Source organism: Puma concolor, chromosome C2, assembly GCF_028749965.1.
Source record: "Puma concolor isolate L17-30 chromosome C2, mPumCon1.1.hap2, whole genome shotgun sequence".
NCBI classification, from domain to species: Eukaryota; Metazoa; Chordata; class Mammalia; order Carnivora; family Felidae; genus Puma; species Puma concolor.
In genome coordinates, this window is record NC_141675.1 from 11,449,831 (window position 1) to 11,471,298 (window position 21,468).

General features: G+C 35.2%; 1 protein-coding gene across 1 annotated transcript in view; it reads right to left on the reverse strand.

Moving 5' to 3' along the window:
• The window catches only part of STT3B (STT3 oligosaccharyltransferase complex catalytic subunit B), a 107,547-nt gene that overhangs the window by 22,942 nt on the left and 63,137 nt on the right, over positions 1-21,468 (reverse strand). Inside the window, exons 4-5 of the mRNA XM_086720576.1 lie at positions 12,573-12,638; positions 10,754-10,853 (exon numbers count right to left, since the gene is read on the reverse strand). Coding sequence (XP_086576702.1) covers positions 10,754-10,853; positions 12,573-12,638 — 166 coding nt within the window. The remainder of the gene's footprint in view (positions 1-10,753; positions 10,854-12,572; positions 12,639-21,468) is intronic.

Sequence of the window (21,468 nt, forward strand, 5' to 3'; positions counted from 1 at the left end):
TTCTGATTCAAGCTCCATTAAAATTGTAAGTTTTCAAGAAGTTCCTGTTGTTCCCCAACTAACCTTTAAGGACCTCCTCCCTGACAAAGCAAAGACTTAATGTTGATGGTACTCTTTACACTTATAAAATACTACTGTACTTCCTTTTATTTAAAGTTGGAAAATATTTTGTGAATATTGTATTTCCATTAACTTTGATCCACTATTAAATCACCTGAGCATTTTTTTAATGTTCATTCATCTTTAAGAGAGAGACAGACAGACAGCACCCGTGGGAGGGGGGGTGGGGGCAGAGAGAGAGAGAGAGACACAGAATCTCAAACAGGCTCCAGGCTCTGAGCTGTCAGCACAGAGCCTGACTCAGGGCCTGAACTCAGGAACCGAACCGTGAGATCATGACCTGAGCCAAAGTCGGGACGCCTAACCAACTGAGCCACCCAGGCACCCCATACCACCTTAGCATTTCTGAGCTGCTTCATCTCCTGGTTGATATTTAATGGAAAGGGCTAACAAAATATTCCTTTGCCTTCCCAATTCTCTCTAAACCAAAGCAATATTAACCAAAAGAAACACAGTGGGGAAGTATTTTATAATCCAACCAATCTTGCTTCATTATTAACAAATATGATTAAAGAACCGTAAGACTGTTGAAGCTTTTGATTTATAAAGATACTTTACTACTTGATTACTGTGAATCCTGGGTAAATAAGCAGGATGAAGAATGGTAAGAAACACAAATCAAAGCTTAAAAATGAAACGAAACATAAAAAACATTAATTCTTCTTTACCAGCAGAGAAATATAATTTTTAACAAATACAGTAAAAAAAAATAATTTTTCTTTTCCAAAAATGCTGCTCATCATTCATTTTGGAGAGAATGAATCTTTGAAACAGATGTTTTACAAGTTCGATTTGTAAAAAGCAGCAATGACTTGTTCAAAACACTTGAGAGACACTTAATCATAACTTTTAAAAACAGCATATATATTTCATACTGATACATAAGATGAAATCAAGAATACAGCAGAAAGTAAATAAACATCCGGGTTTTGGTTTTATTTGTATCATGTGAAAGAATTATGCACTTATTTTCTGGCAATGGTTGATGAGTTACAGAAATGTATTAAAATATAAACTAAGTTGTGTGTGTTTAAAGACTATATGAAGAACTCAAGAAATATGTATAATTTTTACATAACATAAAAGTATTAATGATCCTAATTAACACCTTTAGAGCTAAGTTTAGTTACTAAACTTAATATGCCAAGAAACAGTAATAGACAAATATCAGCAACCTCAATTCACTCATAAACAAAACAAAGTAAATATTCTAAACCATGCAGAATCACAAGTCATGTTATCACTAAAAACCTAAAAACACTTTTTTAAATTCTTCTTAATCTATCTTTTTCTTAATGTCAACTATTGTGGTTAAGTGGCTTCTTAATTCATTTAACTAATACCACTAAGACTCTGTTAATTTATACTACACAAAAGCAAACCTTTGGACTTCGGTATATAAAATTCTCAGTAAAACAGACCCTTAAAGGAAATCTCAGATCTGTTCTTCTAGATAAGAATACCAAATGATTTATTGCTTCTGTTTAGTTTGCAGAACATGAATATTCCTTGTTTCTATTCACTGAAAAAGTTTTTTTTGATTAAGCTAATGATTACTGCTACATCATAGGTAAGACTTGTTCTAAATATCCTGGGTCTTAAAGTAAGAAGATAGTAGAAGACTAATCCCGTGCAAACTAAATAATGAGTTATATTAACAATACTGATGGCAGCAGAAGCAACAGCATCTTCGAGTGTGCCCCTGAAGTAAATTTTCCCCTAAAGTAATCACTGAGAAAGTTTTATTATAAACCAGTTTAAAGAAAATTTCCCTATCCACTTCCTCCGATAATTAGTTTCAATTACCTATTGTAAGATAGACATCTGAAAAACTCACTTTATGGAACTAATATTGCAAATTCTAGTGAAATTTTTAATGAAAACTTGGTATAAAAATTGGGGGAGGGGCAATTATGATAGTCCCTGTTTGTCTGTCTGCTCTTGGCTCATGTTCCCTTGAAGATACAAAAAAGAAAGGCAAATCAATTAAGTCAAAATAAGATATCAGTAACAAATTGTAAACATTCTATGCAGCATGGGAAAATCATGTTTTAATGGTATATGGACATATTCAATCCTTATAAAAATCTAATACATCTATAGGCTATAAACGTAATCTTTTATTGTGGTAAGAATTTATCTGCCACAAATACAAAACTGTATAACCCTTTATTACTTTCAATGTCTGAGATCTAAACTATCAAAATGATTTTAGTTTATTTACATTCTGAAGCCCTTCTAAGAGTTACTTTATAATTTAAAAAAGTTGCTAATTAATAGGTTTTAAAGATGTTTTATTACCTATAACTATGTATTAGCAGAAATGGCAGACACCTCTTTGATATTTAGCATTTCTAGCCTGTAAAATGTTACTGGCAATTAAACAAAATACATTTCTGTAGTAAGAAACGTAATTCTTATGTTGCTTTTTGAATTCTTAGCTGACTTAGAGAAGTCATTTGAGAAAAAACTAATTCTATTCTATTTAGTTGTAATTTTTTCCTTCCTGAGTTTTTATTTATTGTAAAATGCAGCAAACCTTAATTTCTTGGGAAAACTGCCCTCTAAGGCAGTACAAGTTATGTGCAAGACCAAATATGTTACTTCTCTTCTATTCTGATTACCCCATGCCTCCACCTAGGTATATGCTATTGCCCTATAGTCTGTTATTTCACAATACTCCTAACTCTTCTTTCCAGGAGGCTTCCCAAGGCCTAAGAATGGGATATATTAATAAGGTATTTGTATAGACAGTGAGGAGTCAATGTCAAAAATATTTTATCTCTTAAACTTCATGTGAACAAATGGGAGCTGTTTCTGATCTCAAGCTCATAAAATTAAATCCCTTCATGGTGTTTTTCAAGGGACACTACCAAAACAAAGAATTCTAGATATTTCAAAAAATAAAATTGGTAGTTTTCCCTATTGAAACAGACATCAGACTTTATTTTTCAAAAGAATGCACTTAGGGGTGCTTGGATGGCTCAGTCAGTTGAGCGTCTGACTCCTGATTTTGGCTCAGGGCACAATCCCAGAGTCATGAGATTGAGCTCTATGTAGGGTTCCACACTCATGGAACCTGCTTACATGCACATGCACACACACGCGCGCACACGCACACAGAATGCACTTAGGAGCAGAGACAGAAAAGTGTATTTGTGTGTAAGTAGAAATTTGATGGATGGCAGCTAAATCTCAAAAGGGTAGAAATAATAAGATGGTTAACAGCATCTAAAGTTGGAAAACAAAAATCAAGAAATGGGAGTTTCGGGGCGCCTGGGTGACTCAGTTGGTTAAGCAACTGACTTCGGGCTCAGGTCATAAATCTCATGGTTCGTGAGTTCGAGCCTTGCATCAGGCTCTGTGCTGACAGCTCAGAGCCTGGAGGCTCTTCGGATTCTGTGTCTCCCTCTCTCTCTGACCCTCCCCTGCTCACGTTCTGTGTCTCCCTCTCTCAAAAATACACCTTCATAATTTTTTTTTTTTTTTAAGAAACAGGAATTTCATTTTGTGCTACTATGATTTATAATAAGAAACATACATTTGGTCTTCATCCACTGTTCTGGCAGAGAGCTCCCAAAACCCTTGGAACTTCCTAAGTGAGGAGAATGATTAAGGTTCTTTTATTGTATTACTGAGATGACTTCTGCATCTCACCTAAGATGAAGGCTGGTTGCCAGAGGGAACCAACCACATGATCAGAAGGCTGGAATTTCAGCCCCACCCCCCCGACCTCCAGGGATGGGAGAGGGGCTCAAGATTGAATTCAATCACCAACGGCCAATGGTTTGATCAATCATGACTATGTAATGAAGCCTCCATAAAGCCTCCAAAGGACAGGGTTCCAAGAGCTTCAGGTTGAGAAAGTGGAGATTTGAGGAAAGTGGAGTGCCTGGCAAGAGAAGGGAAGCTCAATGCTCTTTCCCCATACCTGGCCCAATACATCTCTTCCATCTGCATGTTCCTGAATTACATACACCCTTTTATAATAAACCTGTACTCTTGTACTCTAGCAAATTAATCAAACCAAGGAAGAGGTCATGGGAACCTCGGATTTACAGTCATATGGTCAGAAGTACAGGTGACAACCCGGACTTGTGACTGGCATAAAAGCAGAGGCCGGTCTTAAGGGACTGAACCCTTAACCTGTGGCATCTGATGGTACCTAAGGGTAGACGATATCACAATTGAGTTGAATGTTAGGACACTTAGCTGGTGTCAGGGAACAGTTTGGTGGTGTGGCAAACCTCCCACACATGTTGGAATTGGTGGTTTAGAAAGTACATTCGTGGTAAAAACCAAAAGAAACAACTGAAAGAACTCTAAGTAGTTGTCTCAAGATAAGAATTTAAGGACTAAGCCAATTAAGGAAAAGGTAGAGAAAAGAACTGCTGATTTTGCTTTTAAGCTTTGTAGTAATATTTGACTTTCTCAATTATATACATTATCTTAAAATTTTAAATTGAATATAAAAATAAGCACACCACTCTATTATTGTGTTTTAGCTGCTCTGTGATGCTCTATGTAACACACCAGTGTCATTTCTCTGCTATATTTTTCATAATCAAAATAGCTGTGGTGAAAGTTTATCTACATTTAAAACAAAAAACAATCTTTAGTCATCCTCAGTCTTTATAATCACCTCTTGGCCTCTGGCATTCTTTCTTCTTTTTTAAAAAATTTATTTATTTTGAGAAGAGCACAAGCAGGGGAGGGGCAGAGAAAAAGAGCGAATCCTAAGCAGGCCCCGCGATGTCAGTGCAGAGCCTGACATGGGTCTCAAGCTCACGAACTGTGAGATCACGACCTGAGCCTAAATCAAGAGTTAGACGCTTAAGTGTCTAAGCCACCCAGGCGCCCCCAGAACTTTTTCTTCTTACCTGGCTATTCCTTCATAATTTTAACATTAACAACAGAGGCCAACACTTAAATAACACTTTGTGTTAGCCCTTTTATAAGCACTTTTCATTATCCTTAAATTCTACAAGGTGGGAATTATTATTATCTCCGTTTGACTCATGAGGACATTAATTAAGGCATAAAGAAATTAAGTAATCTGCCCAAAACTGCTAGTAAGTGACTAGTGGTAAAGTGACCACTAGTAAGTGCCTAGACCAGGAAATTGAATCCTGTTAATTTGGTTCTGCAGTACATGCTCTTTTTAAAGAGTTTTTTTTCTTTTTTAAATTTATTTATTTTTAGAGAGAGGGAGAGCAAAAGTGGGGAAGGAGCAGAGAGAATCCCAAGCAGGCTCCTGTTATCAGCACAGAGCCTGATGTGGGACTCAATCCCATAAACCGAGAGATCATGACCTGAATGGAGATCAAGAGTGGGACACTCAATCAATTGAACCACCCAGGTGCCCCTGTAGTGCATACTCTTTACCCTGTTATGGCACTTCTCATTTATGGTTACATCATCACAAACCCTCTGTAAGTCTATTTCTATACTATTTTCTCCTCTCAAGATCATGATTTATCTCCAAAACTTTCAGAAGGACAGTCAGTTGGAAAGCCTAACAAGACCTTCCTGAAACTTAAAAGTCAAAACTGATCTTCACAAACTCCTTCTCATTTCCATTTTGTTCATATGCTATGATTACAATGTATTAACGGATATCAATTACATTGATGGCCCTAGAAAAGGGCCATCTTTTGATCATCTATGCATCCTAATGGCTAGCACAAAACTATTAAACATTTAATCCTCTACTGAACTGATTTGCTCCTCAAAAAAAAAAAAAAAAAAAAAAAAGGAAAGAAAGAAAAGGTAAAATTAGGCAAACTAAATTCTAGTGCTTCCAAGCTTTTTACGTGCTTGTAGAATTTTTACATGCAATTTTTACGTCTGTTGTTGTGTAGCATTAGATATGTTTTGTTTATGTATGGCAAGTATAAACATGATGCCTAAAATTTATTGGTTTTACTTAAAAAAATATTTTTTTTAAATTAAGAAAGTTTTTAAAATAAGCTCTATGCCCAATATGGGGCTTTAACTCATGACCCCAAGATCAAGAGTCACATGTTCTACGGACTGACACAGCCAGGGACCCCTCTGGTTTTCTTTATAATTCATTCAATAGCAGGATTGTCTTTTCTTCACTCACAAACTCTACAATCCTAGAACAATTTGTACAGAACTAAAGTATGTGGTATATGTCTATAATACTTTGCTCTTTACACGATGGTTCCACCAGCAAATATTACCATAAAAATGTAGTTTAGATATAATATAAAAAGTGATTCTGTTACTCTCTTCTTACTCAAATGACCTCAACGAAAGAACACACACAATAAGCAAATTCTTCAGTGACATTTAAAAATCACTTATCAATACTAGAAACTAGTTTCTTCCTGCTCTTTAAGTTATTCTAATTTAAAATTTTAATTCTAATAAACCATGAGATAAAACTCACATTTCTATAAATGAAGAAGTCTCATTTATTATGAATTTAGTACATGCTCATTGTAGAAAATTTGGAAAGCAGAGAAAAATATGAAGAAAAAGTATCACTAGTAATCCTTGCTGTCTGCTTTTTATTAACTTTTTCCTAACTCACCAAATACCAAAAAAGATTACATTTAATGATGCCATAATATTTCATGATTTAGCAACACTACAATTTAAGTGTAACTTAAAAATTAAAATTTCTCTATTGGACATTTAAACTATTTTCAATTATAAGTAACACCATAATGAACACTGCTAAACATGTCTTCATATCTTTAATAATTTCTTTACTATGTAAAGTGTGATTAAACATTTCTAAAGGTTAAATGATTTTACATCCATTAGTGTTATGCGATACCTGTAAACCACTCTCTCTGTAAATGCAAATTAAGATATGGGTGTTCTTTCTTCTTATTAAAACATCAGAATCCTATTTGTGACATAACTGTGTGTAATTCACTTCCCAATATGGTGAATACACCAAGTACAAAATATATCTTCACAAAATAATTTAACTTTCTTCCCACATAAATTTCAAGGGGCTTTTCTTTTCCCTTGCCCCTCAACCCCCCACTCCTGTGCCACACATACCCTGTACATCCACATTATCTTCCATGTGCCCCTCTTTCCACATGTGAACAAACTTTTGAGTTTTCCCTGGCTTACCAACGGATTCTAAAGACACGTGCAAAAAATCTACTCAAAGGGAAAACCATTTTTCATAATTATTTCAAATGATTCATTTTTACTTCATTTAATTTGATACTAAGAACCCAATCAAATATTTGGTTTATATGATTATGAGTTTGCTATTTATCAATCATTATTTTCTTTATCTAAATGGTTCTGCTCATGAGGAGAGAGAACTACAGACAAAGGATGTTACCTGATAAAATCAGAGGACAAACCTCTGTATGTAGCTTTATAATGCCTTCAAATATTCCAGGCCCATTAAGTTAGGTTAAATTGAACTTAAATCTTGATACATTTGGGATAAAGTAGAGAATAGCTGATTTTTCGATACCATCATTTCCCATCCATTTAAAAGTAAACTATGAAAGAGTATACAAATCACCTAAAATACCCTTAATCGTATGAATGGAATAAGCTATAAAACAAGGAAGGTGGGGGTAGAGAATCTCAACACTACAAAATTATCTGAGGTGTTTACTAATCTAACTTCACACATACATATAATATCCCTGAACTACTTTAGTTTTCTTCCCTCTGAAAAGAAGAAACATTTTCAAGAGCCAACCAAAGCAGTATTAATTGCGTACTTTTTGTAAAGTTACCACAGAAATCCTATTTGCCAAATACAAGGTCCTTCCTTAATTCTCACCCTACTAGATCTTAGTACTAACACTCAAGGGAAGTTGGACACTGTTCATGTTTTCAACTTTTATGTAGAAAATCCTTTCATTTGACTGACCTCTTTAACAATGTATGTATCTAGCTCCTTCTATTTTGGCTCTTCTTCCTCTTCCTGATTCAGGGACATTTCACAAGTCTATGCCTCAATCTGCTCCCCACTCTATTCCCCTGACCATTAAATTTTCAAGACCCAGAAGTTTTTAAATTAAACAAAATTTTAGTTCCTCCCCTATTACATTTAACTTAAAAAATTTCTCTACTTACATATCTCTAAAACTAAAAGTTGAGACTTGAAGTTTAACCTATCATTCTCCTTTCTGGATCCTAAAGACTGTTTACAGTGTTTTCAGCGTAGAGATATATCACAGGCTAATGTATTTCAACAGTAAGGTATTTATTTACATGGTAGGCATACAGTTTTAATAGAAATAGTAATTTGTAGCATCATGGGCTATGGAGCCAAAACTTCTAAGTTCAGGCCTAAATCACATGGTCTTGAGCAAATTATGTCCTTTTTTGCTTCCTCATCTGTAAAATAAGGACAGTAACAGTACCTACACTACTCTCTCACAATGTGGTTATGAAAATTAAATGAGTTAAATACATGTAAACAACTTAGTCTGTGGTATCAAATAAGCACTTGATAATATATTATTTCAGTGGTGACTTATAAAGTATGCTGAAATGACTATATATGAACTTTTTAAATTGATATGGTATACACCCTATATAATTCACCCTTTTAAATATGCCATAGAGTGCTTTTTCTTATTATAGTCATAAAGTTGTGTATTTATTACCACTATCTAATTCCAGAACACTTCCTCATCCCCAAAGAAACCTCATTCCCATTAGCAGTCACTCTTCCATTCCCCAAACCTCTGGCAACCACTAAACCTATTTACTTTCTGTCTCTAAGGATTAGTCTATTCTGAACATTTCATACAAAAAGAATCCTACAATTATACATGGGCTTAAGTGTCTGGCTTATTTTACTTAGCATAATGTTTTCAAGCTTCACAACATACCGGTACTTCATTCCTTCTTACGGCTAAATAATATTCTACTATATGAATATACACACTTTATTTATCCATCAGTTGGTGGACATTTGGGGTGTCTTCACTTTTTGGCTATTAGGGATAATAAATATTGCAACGTACATCAGTGTACATGTTTCTGTGTGAACAGTTACTGTCAATTCTCTTGGGGGTATACCTGGGAGTGGAATTACTGGGTCACAGGGCAACTCTCCGATTAAGTTTTTGAGGAATTGCCAGACTACTGGGTTTATTTTGTTGTTTTTTTAAATTTTTTTTTAAATTTTTTTAAATGTTTTTTTTAAATTTATTTTTGAGACAGAGAGAGACAGAGCATGACCAGAGGAGGGGCAGAGAGAGAGGGAGACACAGAATATGAGGCAGGCTCCAGGCTCTGAGCTGTCAGCACAGAGCCCGACGCGGGGCTCGAACTCATGGACTGTGAGATCATGACCTGAGCCGAAGTCGGACGCTTAACCGACTGAGCCACCCAGGCACCCCTCTGTTGTTTGATTTTGTTTTTTTAGGTAAGTAAAGAAGCTTTATCTTTCTGTTTCTGCTTTCCAACAACATTGTCATACTGGAATTGTATTATTTTACTAAGACATTGGGTTCAAACCACAACTTCTCTCTTACTAATTCAACCTATAAAGGTTCTGTCTCTATCATGGATAATGAGCTCTACGATTTGAGACAACATCTATCACTAAGCATCTTATTCAAAAGATATGTTTTAAAACCTAGAGAAAAAAAATAAAGATTTCATAGAAAACAGGTTCGTCTGAATGTTCACCTTCCCAAAAGTCGCAAGTTTAAAACCTAATGGCCAATGTATCAGTATTATGAGGTGGCATTTGGGAGGTAGTAAGGGAGTAAGGGCTTTGGGGATTAGTAACCTTTTAAAAGAGGTCCAGAGAACTAGTTTCTCCCTTCTACAATGTAAGGACAAAGCAAAAAGGTACCAGCTATGAACTAGGAAGGGAGCCCTTACAAAAACGTGACCATTCTGTTACCTTAATCTGGGACTTTGCAGCCTCCAGAACTGTGAGAAATTTCTGTTGTTTACATGCTATCTAGCCTGTGGTATTTTGTTTTAGCAGCCCAAATGGACGAAGGTACTCTGTCGTATATTATACAGAAAAGGTTTTCAAAAGTTTATTAAACTGTTTACTCTTACAGTGACTGTGCTGAATTTGAATAATATGCATATGTGAATGATTTTCTTTTCCTTTTTTAGTTTTTTTTTTTTTTAACGTTTATTTATTATTGAGAGACAGAGACACACAGAGCGTGAGCAGGGGAGGGGTAGAGAGAGGGGGAGACACAGAATCTGAAGTAGGCTCCAGCTCCGAGCTGTCAGCACAGAGCCTGATGTGGGGCTCGAACTCACAAACTGCGAGATCATGACTTGAGCCGAAGTCAGACGCTTAACCGACTGAGCCACCCAGGTGCCCCATATGTGAATGATTTTCAAGACAGAATACCCATTCCCCCAAGTTAAGGAAAAACTGGGCTGACAGATATTAAATCTAGTATCTGTAGACTAATTTTTACAACAGCAAAAACTCATCAAGAAGTTGGTAACAATGTATATACGTAAAAGTGCCTGACCCACCTTATTGATACAAAAAAACAAAAAAATATATATGAAATTATTTTCACCTTCTTATGAGTAATACAGCCAAACAGAAATGGCTGTTCAATGAAAATGTATGGCTGTTCAATGAAACATCTCTTAGAGGTGAGATTTCAAATGTCAAATCACTCACCTATGTAGACTCTTTTGCTGTATCTCTGCATCAGTAACAGCACAAATACATGCAGTGGAATAAGGTTGATGATAAACACATAACCACCCCAAGCAGAGACCTACGGATTAAGAAATGCAAAGTTAAATAATTTAAGATGTCTGCTTTTAAAAATAGATTCAGTTTTATTTGTCATGACAATCTAAACATATAATGAACAAATATAAACAAACACTAGGATTTTTAGCAAGTGTGACAGATGCTTAAAATTGATTTATGAAGCCTACATACAACCTATTTCTATGTATTATTAAAATAATAATCCCATAAATCCAACATGCTTTTCTATATTCACTGGAGAAATGGTCAGATTAAACTTAATAACACTGAGAACATTATAATTTTGAATTGGTAGTAAAAAGTCTGTCATAAAGGTGAGGATTCTTAAGATACAGATCATAAATTTTTAAAAGGGAAAAGAAAGGCTTTTACTTCCCTCACTTTTGATAACTACATTGCAAGAAGCTTCACTGAGAATAAGAACAATGAATGTTTAGCACCAGCCAACAACTGAACTATAAGGAACTCTCGGATAATCTAGATATGCTTCAAGATACTCAAAATAAAAGGTACTACCTTAAGTATAAATTATTTCATACTAATGGATTACAAATCAAGATTCCATTTTAATGTTTAGCATGTATCATAAAGTTAGACTGTTCTATCAGAATAACGGAGTATGTTCTGGTCTAATTTTTTTTTGTATGGTTCTTTAAATTTTTTTTTTTTTTTTTTTTTTTTAAGTAAGCTATATGCCCAATGTGGGGCTTGAACTCACAACCCTGAGATCAAGAGTTACATGCTCTACCAGCTGGCTCTGTTTCGGTAAAGATAATGTTTATTTTTGACCAACAGTATTACTTTTTTTAGTATATTCAATAGGCAATAAGCTCTTGTCAAGAACAAAGTTGTGGGTGTACATTAATAATCAAAAGCTTGAAAGAACCATTTGACCAATAGACACAGTAAGACACTAGATGTTAATATATACATTCTAACAATGCTGCCCATACCTAAAATATTTCAGAACCACTTGTAATGAACTGCCTTCGGTATACAATAAAGAACATGTTTACTGCTTCACTGACATGCTATTTTACACCAAAAACAATGTTACTCTGATTGAGCAGGGGTTCTAAGTGAAGGACTTTGAATTACCTCCAAAATTTAAATGTAAACTTCAAAGAGAATGAGTTTTCTATTACTTGGGTACAAGCGCACAGAATGTGCCTGGCCTTAACCACTTTAAAAGGGGCATGGACAATTTGGATGCACAAATTCCATGCTATGTGTTCAAAAACAAACAAACAAAACCTTACCTAAAATTATCACTAGTTTTCAGCACAAGACTACTAGATGATAGTCTGTGGTGTGGGAAAAAAGGCAGGAGAATGAAGAGGTTAATTCTGAACCCCAACCTAAGTAATCTGTTGAAAAAAGTACTTAGGTAGTTTACCTAGAGGATAGCACCATTATTTAGGTAAAGTTGTACATCTGAAAAGAAAAATTGTTTCACTTGCTGCAAATATTGTATTTGAGGGATTGGCATTTATTAGCCCTCCCCACTAAAGCAAAGTCCATACATACTCCAGAGATGGGGGTAGGGAAGAGGATAGCAGTAATGAAGGGGACTATATTAAACAAAATTAAAATCCAAAGATTTTAGGAAAAAAGGAAGTGGAGAACTAGTCTGGATGAGAAGAAAATGATGAAGACGAGGAATTGGTCTAACTGTGAAAGACTTGCCAGACCTCCTATAATTTCAATAATGAATTCTTACCATATAGAAATATGATAAGCAGCAGCACATCGTCCAAAAAACTGACCCAGTTTTTACAGATTTTACCTAAAAAACAAGCAAATGTTTATCAATGTTCCTGATGGAAAAAAAAAGTTAAATATTTAGTAAGCTTGTACTACAAAAAGCCAAAGTTATTAAAAAAGTACAGAGGTTTTATTCAGATATTCAGATCCACTTAAGATATGCATTTAGAACACCAGGCAACAGTCAGACATTTTATAAATAGCCTTGATTTTTCTGTTGTTGTTACGCAGTTTTCAGTAAAAACAATCATCTTAAAAAAAATTATATTTTCCTATTTGCTTTATTTTCTATTTTAAAATGATTAACATCAACAAATTAAATTTTAACTAAATAATTTGTTCAGCAGAACTACATTTTTACATAGTTGGTCTTCTTAATCTGTAATTTTTCATTTGAATATATACATCTTGTATAGAATTCTAATTATAAGCATCCATTTTTGAAAACCTATCATCTAGAAATTTTCAGATACCATAACCAATATCAACAATTAATAAAAATTGGGGTGTCTGGGTGGCTCAGCTGGTTAAGCATCCGACTCTTGATTTCATTTCAGGTCATGATCTCACTGTTGTGAGATCAAGCCCCATGTAGGGCTCCACCATGAATGTGGAGCCTTTTTGGATCTTCTCCCTCTCTCTGTCCTTCCCCCTCTCACATACACACTCTCTCTCAAAATAAATAAACATTAAAAAAACCCAATAATCAATAAATAATTATCTATATCTTCAAGATATTGATATTCCTAAAGAAATTTCTAGGATATGTCAGTAAAATTCTCAATCACTCTGAACCAGAAAGACAACCTGCAATCGATGAAAGTTTCAAAAAAATAACATCTCTACTGTCTAAAACAAAACAAAACAAAACAAAAACAAAGAACAACAAAAAACTAACCAAAGAAATAATTCCCAGATAAATTTGTATGTTCGTCTGAAAATAACAGTTTGGTTCAGAAAACTAAATTAAAAAAAATTTTTTTGAGTTTATTTTGAGAGAGAGAGAGAGAGCACATGCAACACATACACAAGTGGGGGTGGGACAGAAAAAAGGAAAGACAGAATCCCAAGCAGGCTCTGTGCCATCAGTGCAGAGCCCAATACATGGCTCGAACTCATGAACTGTGAGATATGACTTGAGCTGAGATCAAGAGTTGGACATTTAACTGCGCGGCCAGGTGCCCCAGAAAACTGAATTTTAAGTTTCAAAAACACAAGTTCTAAATAGTTATTTATGCCAAGGGTAAAGAGTCATCTTTAAAAAACAAATCGAATATTCTAAAGACATGATAAGCCTAAGTCCCATTACAAGCAATTCTGATTAAAAGAGTTATCTCCATGTTCTGATAGGAAGTTCAAATAGTTAATACTATATTCTACATACCTAATTTCAAGGAATTTACTTTTAAAATGAGCCTCTACTAATATATTAAAACAAACTATAGGTGACATGTAATCTTTGGGGGAATTGTAAAGCGCGCGCGCGCACACACACACACACACACAATGAAAGGAGGGAAAGAAGAAGGAAACATTCCTGGTTTACAGCACTTAAAAGATATTATCAGACTAACTTCTGTTACATAGTGAAAGACTGCTTTGAATTCAACATCATAGTGTATGTGTGTGACAAAACACCCCCCCCACCACTGCCAAAACCAGCTTGACCTATGCTAAAATGTGTATAAGGAAGGCAGCATATTAAAATTTTGACAATTTTAAAAATAAAAAAATTCCCAGGGCAGATTAGAAATGATTCCTATAATATCCGATCTCCAGAGAGATTGGAGAAGTGAGTTGGAACCAAGTGCTAATGAGAAAATCACATAGAGACCAAAAGACAAATTAGAGAGACCAAAAATGATTTTTAAAAAGGAAAGCAGCTACCAGGGAAATGGGAAAGAAAAGAATATTCAGAAAGCCTACTTCTAAGTGGGGAGACTAGAAGAAATAGTGTTGTTAGAGGATGAGATGAGCCAGAAACAAGAAGAAATCCCAAGGAATGGAGGACAGAAAACTATCGTAGGTAGATCAATAAACAAGAAAAAAAAAAAAAAAAGATTCTACATAGAGACTGAAAATTAAAAGGACAGGTCATCCAGTAAACTGGAGGTAGAGATGATGAATGTTGAGGTTAAACTTGCAAACGACCATTCAGTCTTTTACATTTGTGTGTCAGTTATCATTTTATTGTCTCTTAGCTCCAAATGCACCCTTCAATATATGTTCTAACAACAGAGTATCTTCTAACTATTTCTCCTGTAAAGTGAGTATGATGTTAAGTTTTCTCAGCAGAGGGTGCTGAGGGAACGTTGCACAAGAGGCTCTCCAATGATTTCAGGTGCAGGCTGGAGTTGGTGGGGTGGCTGTGAGAACATCTGGTGGTGCTGACCCCAGCCATGGGCCCAGAACACAGTCCTTCTGTGACTTTGCAACATTAGTCTAGAAATAACTTTTCTGCAGTCCTCTTGATATGGTAACCAAAAGCCCCATACACATTCTATCTAGAAGCTTCCTGCCACTGCACACCATACTACAAGTCACTAGCTCCCCATTCCTGAATTCCTACACTCCAGAGGGTGGTCAATTGCTTGTCAGGCAGCTCCAAGCCAGCTCTAGTTTGGCCTAACCATGAAACTTCTCTGGGGCTGGTAGGCTGAACCAGACCCTCTTCGAATGAAATCTGAATCCTTTCCAAGTTTGTCTTTCCTTGGGTACTTTCCCTCAGCCCTAGCAAATCATATACAGTTTCCTTCTATATTAGTCTTCTATAGCAGTTAATAATTCTCTATATAAAATTCCCCTTATTTAATCTACTGGGATTGATGGGGCCCAGTCCTGTATAATCTACTACCAAAAAACCAAAATATATTTACAACTACTAAATATAGTCCATACCCTGAAATTTCCTCAAACTCTAAAACCAATTGTATAGGTTGAAAGAGAATGAGAAAAGGATATATACTATGAATCAAACATATTCCACTGTATTAATAATATACAGAAAAGTCTGCTAAGCTATGTTGGACACATTGTAAAACTGTAAGTCAGTCATGCCCCAACTGGACAGGTAAGACGCAAAAGCAAGAACTACAGCCAAAGCCCAGTATGACAGAGACCATGTGATGAGTACAGACACTGAGTGGCAAAAGGTCCTTATAGATCCTGAATGTCATTGGTAACAGAAATACAAGTCAGGAGGCTAATATATGACTGAGTATTGAGATCCAAATTTACAGTGGTAGGAATGTAGACATAAAGGACAGGCTATGTTCAAGGGCCAAATCAACATTTTTGGTGAACTAGAATTAGAGTAGTGCAGAAAAAGAAGTTGAGAACTCCTAGTTTCCTACCTTGAGGTACTACCCATCAGTGAGGAGGAGGAAGGCCAACAGATGGTAGGTATGAATGGGTGGTTTTTTAAGTCAGTCTTTCACATGTTAATATTAAAACTCCTGAATTAGAATTCTTCAACAATGGAAATATAAATCAAGAGAAAAAAATGCCTGGAAAATTCCCCAATATTAGGAAATTAAACAACATGCCTCTAAAGAGTCTAAAGGTCAAAGGAGAAATTGAGAATTAGAAAAAAATTTTAACTACATGACAATAAGAACACAACATATTGAAATATACAGAGTATAGCTAAAGCAATGATTAAAGTATAATTTAAATTTCATATTAGAAAAAGAGAAATAGCTAGAATAACTTAAGCATTAACCTCAACTAGCTAGAAAGGAGCAAACCAAATACAAATAGAATAATAAAAGTCAAGAATTCAATGAAATAGAAAACAAATACAGAGAAAAATAAATGAAACCAAAAGTTGGATAAAATTTAACTAGACTGATAAGAAAAGAGAGAAGATACAAGTGACCATTACTAAGAATAAGAGAGGTAATACCACTACAGACTGTACAGAAATTCAAGAATTACAAAAGAATATGATGTAGTATTTGTGCCAGGAAATCAGATCATTTATGTGATATGAAAATTTTCAAAAAAAAAGAGATCTTTTAAAGAAACAAAATCAGAACAGAACTGTGTCAATAAAAATTGAATTAGTAATTAAACAATCTTCCCAGGTTCAGATGGCTTCACTGGTGAAAAGTATCAACAGTTAAGGAAGGTACAATACCAATCCTATAAAAATTCTTTCAGAGAATAGACAGGGAAACACTCTCCTAACTTATTTTAGAAGCTCAGAATAACCTTGATATCAAAGCTAGACAAAGATATCACACAAAAAGAAAACATATTAATATCCCTCATGGAAACAGAGAAAAAATTCTTAACAAAATAAAATCAACACAAAACCAACAATATAAAAAAAGATTATATGCCATAAACAAGTCCAATTTCTTCCATGAATTCAAAGTTGTTTTAACATTGGAAAAAAAAAAATTAATGCAGTGGTTCCCAACTGGGGAATAGGGACTGAATACTCCTGGCATCTAGCATGTAGAGGGAAGGGATGCTGCTAAACATTCTACAACACACAAGACAAGAAATAACTGCCTGGCCCCAAATGTCAATAGTGTTGAAGGAGAGAAACCCTGAATTAATGTAATTAAGGACAAGATCATACGAATCCTCAATAGACACAAAAAAGCTACTGACAAAATCTAATACCCATTTATGGTAAAAATTCTCAAACTGAAAATATATAAAAACTTCCTCAAGCTATGATCAAGGACATCTGTAAAAAACAACTAACATTATACTTAATGGTGAAAGCCTGAATGCTTTCCTCTTAAAATCAGGAAAGAAAGGATGTCAGTCTCACTGCTTCTATTGAACACGCTGCTTCTACTATACTGGTTCTAACCAGTACAATCAGGCAAGGTAAAAAAATTTAATTTATGCTCTCAGAAAGACATTGTTAAAAATATAAAAAAGACAAGCTACTGACTGAGAGCAAATGTTTGCAAAACATATATCTGATAGAGAATGTATTTCCAAAATATATAAAGAGCTCTTACAACTCAATAAGAAAACAACCCAACCAAAACATAGGCAAAAGGTTTGAAGAGACATTTCACCAAAGAAGAATCAGAATGGGAAATAAGCACATGAAAAGATGCTCAATTATTAGTCATTGGAGTAAAGCAAATTAAAACCACGAGACACCACAACATACCTACTAGAATGGCTAAAATTTAAAAATCTGAACATACCATGTGCTGGTAAAAAAGTAAAAGCAATGCCTCATATTGTGATGGAGGGAATGAAAAATAATAAAGCCACTCCGGAAAACTTTTTGGGAGCTGTTTATACAATTAAACTTGTACTTATAAACCAGCAACCCCACACCTAGGCACCTATTCAAGAGGAATACAAATATATATATGCCCATGTGCAACACTGTATGCAACTATTTATAGCCACTTTATTATCATCCAAAATTGGAAAACAAAATAAGCTACGGTACACTCATATAGTACAGCCATACATACTACTCAGCAATAAAAAACAGCAAACTACAAAATCATGCAACAATGGTGCTTATGCTAAGTGAAGCTAAGCAAGACATAAAGGGCCACCCTTTACTGTACTGTTTCTACAACACACCTTATGGAAACCAAACTCCCAAAGATATGTAGACAGAAATCAGACCTGTGGTTTCAAGGAATTTGGGTTAAGGAGAGGAATGATTACAAAGGCACAGGGGAAAAACCTTTAAAAAAAATTCTATAGGAGGCAATGATATATATGTATGCACTGTTCCTTGTACTATTTTTTTTTTTTTTTAATTTTTTTTTTTCAACGTTTATTTATTTTTGGGACAGAGACAGAGCATGAACGGGGGAGGGGCAGAGAGAGAGGGAGACACAGAATCGGAAACAGGCTCCAGGCTCTGAGCCATCAGCCCAGAGCCTGACGCGGGGCTCGAACTCACGGACCGTGAGATCGTGACCTGGCTGAAGTCGGACGCTTAACCGACTGCGCCACCCAGGCGCCCCGTGTACTATTTTATCTGTATCGGCCTTGTTGGTGAATAGTAACAACAGAAGTAAAAATAAGCATGTACTCATCAATTTCTGTGTTCCTATAATGTTCTATACATTTACATGCATTAACTTACTTAACTATATAATGTAAGAACGATTATTACTTCTATTTTATAGCTGATGTAACAGACATGCGGGTAGTTTAAACAACTTTCAATGAACATAGAAAAAGAAAAAGAAAAAAACAAACAAAAAAACCCAACTCTCAGTGACAATAGCTAATATTCAGAAAAGAAATATCCAGACCATGGTGGTTTGGCTTCAAAGACGGTATTCTTCACAACTTGATCTTGATTTAAAAAAATAAACAAACAAGGTTAAGGGTGCCTGAGGGGCTCAGTTGGTTAAGGGTCTGACTCTTGATATGGGCTAAGGTCATGATCTTACAGTTTGGTTCCTGAGTTGGAGCCCTGCATTGGCTAGGGCTTTGCGCTGACAGTGCAGAGCCTGTTTGGGATTTGCTCTCCTCTCTCTCTCTCTGCCTCTCCTCTGCTCACGTGTGTGTGTGTGTGTGTGTGTGCACACGCGCGCGCATGTGTGTGTGCTCTCTCTTTCTCAAGAGAGAGAGAAAAAAAAAGGTTAGAATCTATAGAACACGAATCTAAAAGCATATTTAAAAACTGTCTGTGGGGGTGCCTGGATGGCTCAGTCGGTTAAGTGTCAGACTTCTGCTCAGGTCATGATCTCGAGGTTTGTGAGTTTGAGCCCCACATCGGTCTCTGTGCTGACAGCTTGGAGCCTGGAGTCTGCTTCAGATTCTGTGTCTCCCTCTCTCTCTGTCCTTCCCCCACTTGCACTCATGCTCTCTCTCTCTCTCAAAAATAAACATTAAAAAAAATTGTTTTCTTAAATGTCTGTCATCGGTGCTTTGAAAACAGAGTACTTTATCTTAAAAATTTTAAAGATGTAACTTGTTCAGCAGTTGGTTTAAAAGTAAACACACCAGATGAGGAATCAGTAGACAACTTACATTTACATTTTAGCGATTACATATAAAATGTTTTTATCTTCATAATGTCATTTGGCTACAAACAACTTTTCAGAGTAGTCAGAGCTGTTAGTACTTTTATTTTCAATTGGTAATGATCAGATATTAAATAAACGTAATTATCTATTGCAACTCTGTAGCCAAAACATTTTTATTTCATTTATAAGGAAAGTGAATGAGATTAAAGTGTCAAATATCTTGCCACAAGTCAGAAAATAGCTTTCTATGCCAGAACTCCAAACCAACTCATTTCAAATACTGAAGCTGTTTCCACTTTAAACCCAATTTATTTTAAGTATGTTAGTTTAAAAAATAGAACACAAAAACTCACTACATAATCTTTTAGTCCTTAGGATGCTTTTCATCATTTTGTCACTCTATCATTCTTAAAAGCAATATGATAACTCAAAATGCTCAATATCACTCATCATCAGGGAAATACAGTTCAAAATCACAATGAGATACCACCTCACACCTGTCAGAATGGCTAACATGAACAACTCAGGCAACAACAGATGTTGGCGAGGATGCAGAGAAAGAGGATCTCTTTTGCATTGTTGGTGGGAATAAAAGCTGGTGCAGCCACTCTGGAAAACAGTATGGAGGTTCCTCAAAAAATTAAAAATAGAACTATCTTACAACCTAGCAATTGCACTACTAGGTATTTACCCAAGGAATACAGGTATGCTGTTTCAGAGGGGCACCTGCACCCTTTATAGCAGCACTATCAACAATAACCAAAGTATGGAAAGAGCCCAAATGTCCATCGATGGATGAATGCACAAAGAAGATGTGGTATATATATGCAATGGAGTATTACTCGGCAATCAAAAAGAATGAAATCTTGCCATTTGCATATATGTGGATGGAACTGGAAGGTATCATGCTAAGTGAAATTAGTCAGAGAAAGACAAAAATCATATGACTTCACTCACATGAGGACTTGAAGAGACAAAAAAGATGAACAAAAGGGAAGGGAAACAAAAATAATATAAAAACAGAGGGGGACAAAACAGAAGAGACTCATAAATGTGGAAAACAAACTGAGGGTTACTGGAGGGGTTTTGGGAGGGGGGATGGGCTAAATGGGTAAGGGGCACTAAGGAATCTACTCCTGAAATCACTGTTGCACTATATGCTAACTAATTTGGATGTAAATTTAAAAAAATAAAAAAGTAAAATTAAAAAAGAAAAAAAAGCAATATGATAACTCACAATTTCCCCTACCAGGTCACCAACTTCATTTAACTCTAAATAATCAACATATATAAAAGCACCAGTTCCACACTGTGTTCTATAAAAGCATCTGCTGAATTAATTAAAAAAAAAAATTAAGCCGCTTAAAAAAAGAATGTTGTAATGGAAACTCGGAAATAAAATTCATATGGAAATACAAAGGACCCCAAATGGCCAAACAAAAATTATTAGTGTATACAAGTATTTTTTTTTTAATGTTTATTTATTTTGAGAAAGAGCAAACAGGGAAGGGGCAGACAGAGAGGGAGAGAGAATGTCTGAAGCAGGGCTCAGAGACTGACACAGGGCTCAAACTCATGAACCATGAGATCATGACCCAAGCCAAAATCAAGAGTTGGACACTTAACTGACTGAGCCACTTAGGCACCCCAAGAGCTAGTATTATTTTAACTTTGATTTATAACTCCAAATTTAGTCTTCTACATACTTTAAGAAACTAATACAAAGAATTATTAGTTTATGTTTTTGCACACACAATGTATAAAAATCTAATTTTGTGACATTGCCAATCAAAAGGGAGTAGGAACAGAGTTGTAAGAAGATTTTTATATATTATTAAAGATGAGCTAGTATAAACTGAAATAAGAGTAGTATAG